We start from the raw sequence: 2,287 nt of genomic DNA on the forward strand, positions 1-2,287 counted from the left end.
ATGTTTTACCTTTCTGTATGAGTCTTCTATTGTTGGGTCATATTTTTCAACAAAAATTCCCTGAACGAACTGTACAGTCTGGGGAGAGAGGAAAGTAAAAAACAAACCAAAGTGAGCTGAACAMAGCCAGAAATATTCACTAAGAAGCACTTTAGAAAAAAAGTAACAGTAAAACTGCTCTGTTGTTAAAACTYAATAGTGAGGACCAGAGAAAAAGACAAAATGACAATTTTGAAAATAAAATCTGCGTATTTTCTGTTAAAATCACTTTACTCAAGCCATGTTTTCAGAACTTTTTTGCATACCAACTGTTTGCTTGCTTTTCTCAGAAAAGMTGATATCCTCCAAAATGCCTTTACTCCACTGCCTGTGACTTTAGAAGGATAAAAATCACCAAATATGGAAGACTCAGCAGAAGCACTGGCAACCTGTGCACTGTGGAAATGCACATTGCAGTGCAAAGCAGCCCAAAATGGAGCAGAGCTGTGGATTGCACACCCAGAACCAGGGCAGAACAGCCAGAGCAGGCTGGAGAGCCCCAAATTGTCATCTACACTCGAATAAAAACAGACTGGACATGAACACCAAGCTCTTTGTTGCACAGATCATTTATACAGTAGGAAAAAGGAAATTTAAAGTGACSCCCCCATTATTTTAAACCCCACCTTGGAAACTCTCATAAATCAGCACACAAACACTTGGAAAGCCATGTACTATCCACTCTTAGCTGCTAATTGGCATTATTGTGTGCTCTTATAARCATAATGGATCTATGAATTACCAAATATGCTGAGTTAGCACCCAGACTGTCAAAAGGAATTTAACTTTTGTTTACCAGACTATTTGAGTATTTGCATTTCAGCTGTTAAAGAGGTCAGTGATGGTGCTGATTCAGACTCCACATCACAAAGAAGGAAATTCAATTATGTCAGTGCTGAGTAATTTTTATTTACAGCTTAGTTGTAAGTGCTCCATCTCACCTAGTGAGTCTTTCAGTGTTACACAAGAATATTAAGATAATCAAGGAAGTGCTGGTGGAAAAAGCAACACAGATTGTTTAAGCTGCTGTGAAAGAACAGAGCTTATAAAGAAATTACACCTTGTAAACATCTTGTGAAGATTAGGATGGGATTGCTGAAGCAGTGCATCAAATTTGATGTATAACTGAATAATGTCTCCTCCTGCTTACTTGAATCCAGATGATTCACCAGGATTATCAATGCAGCACCAGCATTGTTTATTCTGTACCAGCAGAATAAACAACAGGGCAGGACATGAAGGGCWGCTCAGGCATTATCATGTCTGTGACAAGAACACTGCAGCTCCTTGCTGGAGATAACTCTGCACTTGACCATTTCTTTGCCTTCTGTTGGACAGAGCTGCTTGAGTGCTGAGTGATAAATGGGTGACACGAGTCTGTCTTACARTGCTTTGCTATCAGCTCTGCCATGTAAACCTCTCCTCAGAAACAAGGCAAGTGCTTAAGGAGTGCAAAATGTCATCAGCCTGCTCCTCCTGTGCTCTGCCAGGGCTGCAGATGGATTGCCAGGCTTGTGCTTTGAGCCCAGGGATGGAACACACAGAGCTGAAACCCCAAATTCTGTGACTGATTCCAGCCAGACCTCACTGCTGGACCAGTGCTGGGTGGGCTTTTAATGCTCACACAGAGACACTCAGACATGTACAACAGAGCAGAACAGAACAGAACACAACAAACACAACACAACAGAACACAACACAACAAACACAACCAACACAACATAACACAACAGCCCTGCAGGAAGCAGATGTGAAACACTGATCAGCACAACAGCAATTCATCACCTCTCTAACACCGTGAGAGCCCTCCACAGCTCTCTCAGTGGTGTCACAGTGGCTACATGGGCGTGCTGACACATTAAAAGTCACACAAATTGCCTGAAGCAGCAAYAAGCAGTGGGAAGGCTGGCTGTGGGTTTCAGAAGTGCTTCCCCAAACTCACCAGAGCGGATTTGCCCACACCTCCTGAACCAAGGACCACCAGCTTGTACTCACGCATGGTGTGGTCTGTTCAGAGAGCGACGACCTGCAAGGCAGGAGAAAAGCCAGCAGTTAAAACCACAGAGCTGGGACAGTGTGCCCTGAAAACAGCACCAAACTCCCTTCCTGATCCTGAGAATGTCTTTATTAACAATTCTGGGCTTCATTCTTCCACCTGGACACTCAGGTTGAGAAGGCCACTCCGATAGCCCCAGGAGATGCCAAAGCTGGATCCCTCAGCCTGGAGTGCCCAGAGAGGAGGAGGATG

At 43.7% G+C, this 2,287-nt stretch overlaps 1 protein-coding gene across 1 annotated transcript in view; it reads right to left on the reverse strand.

Moving 5' to 3' along the window:
• Positions 1–2,287, reverse strand: part of RAP1A (RAP1A, member of RAS oncogene family) — a 9,599-nt gene that overhangs the window by 2,364 nt on the left and 4,948 nt on the right. Inside the window, exons 2-3 of the mRNA XM_057386820.1 lie at positions 1,982–2,065; positions 10–78 (exon numbers count right to left, since the gene is read on the reverse strand). Coding sequence (XP_057242803.1) covers positions 10–78; positions 1,982–2,038 — 126 coding nt within the window. The 5' untranslated portion in view covers positions 2,039–2,065. The remainder of the gene's footprint in view (positions 1–9; positions 79–1,981; positions 2,066–2,287) is intronic.

The sequence above is a fragment of the Malurus melanocephalus genome, unplaced genomic scaffold (assembly GCF_030028575.1).
Source record: "Malurus melanocephalus ecotype Western Australia unplaced genomic scaffold, MMel_1.1 scaffold_1064, whole genome shotgun sequence".
NCBI classification, from domain to species: Eukaryota; Metazoa; Chordata; class Aves; order Passeriformes; family Maluridae; genus Malurus; species Malurus melanocephalus.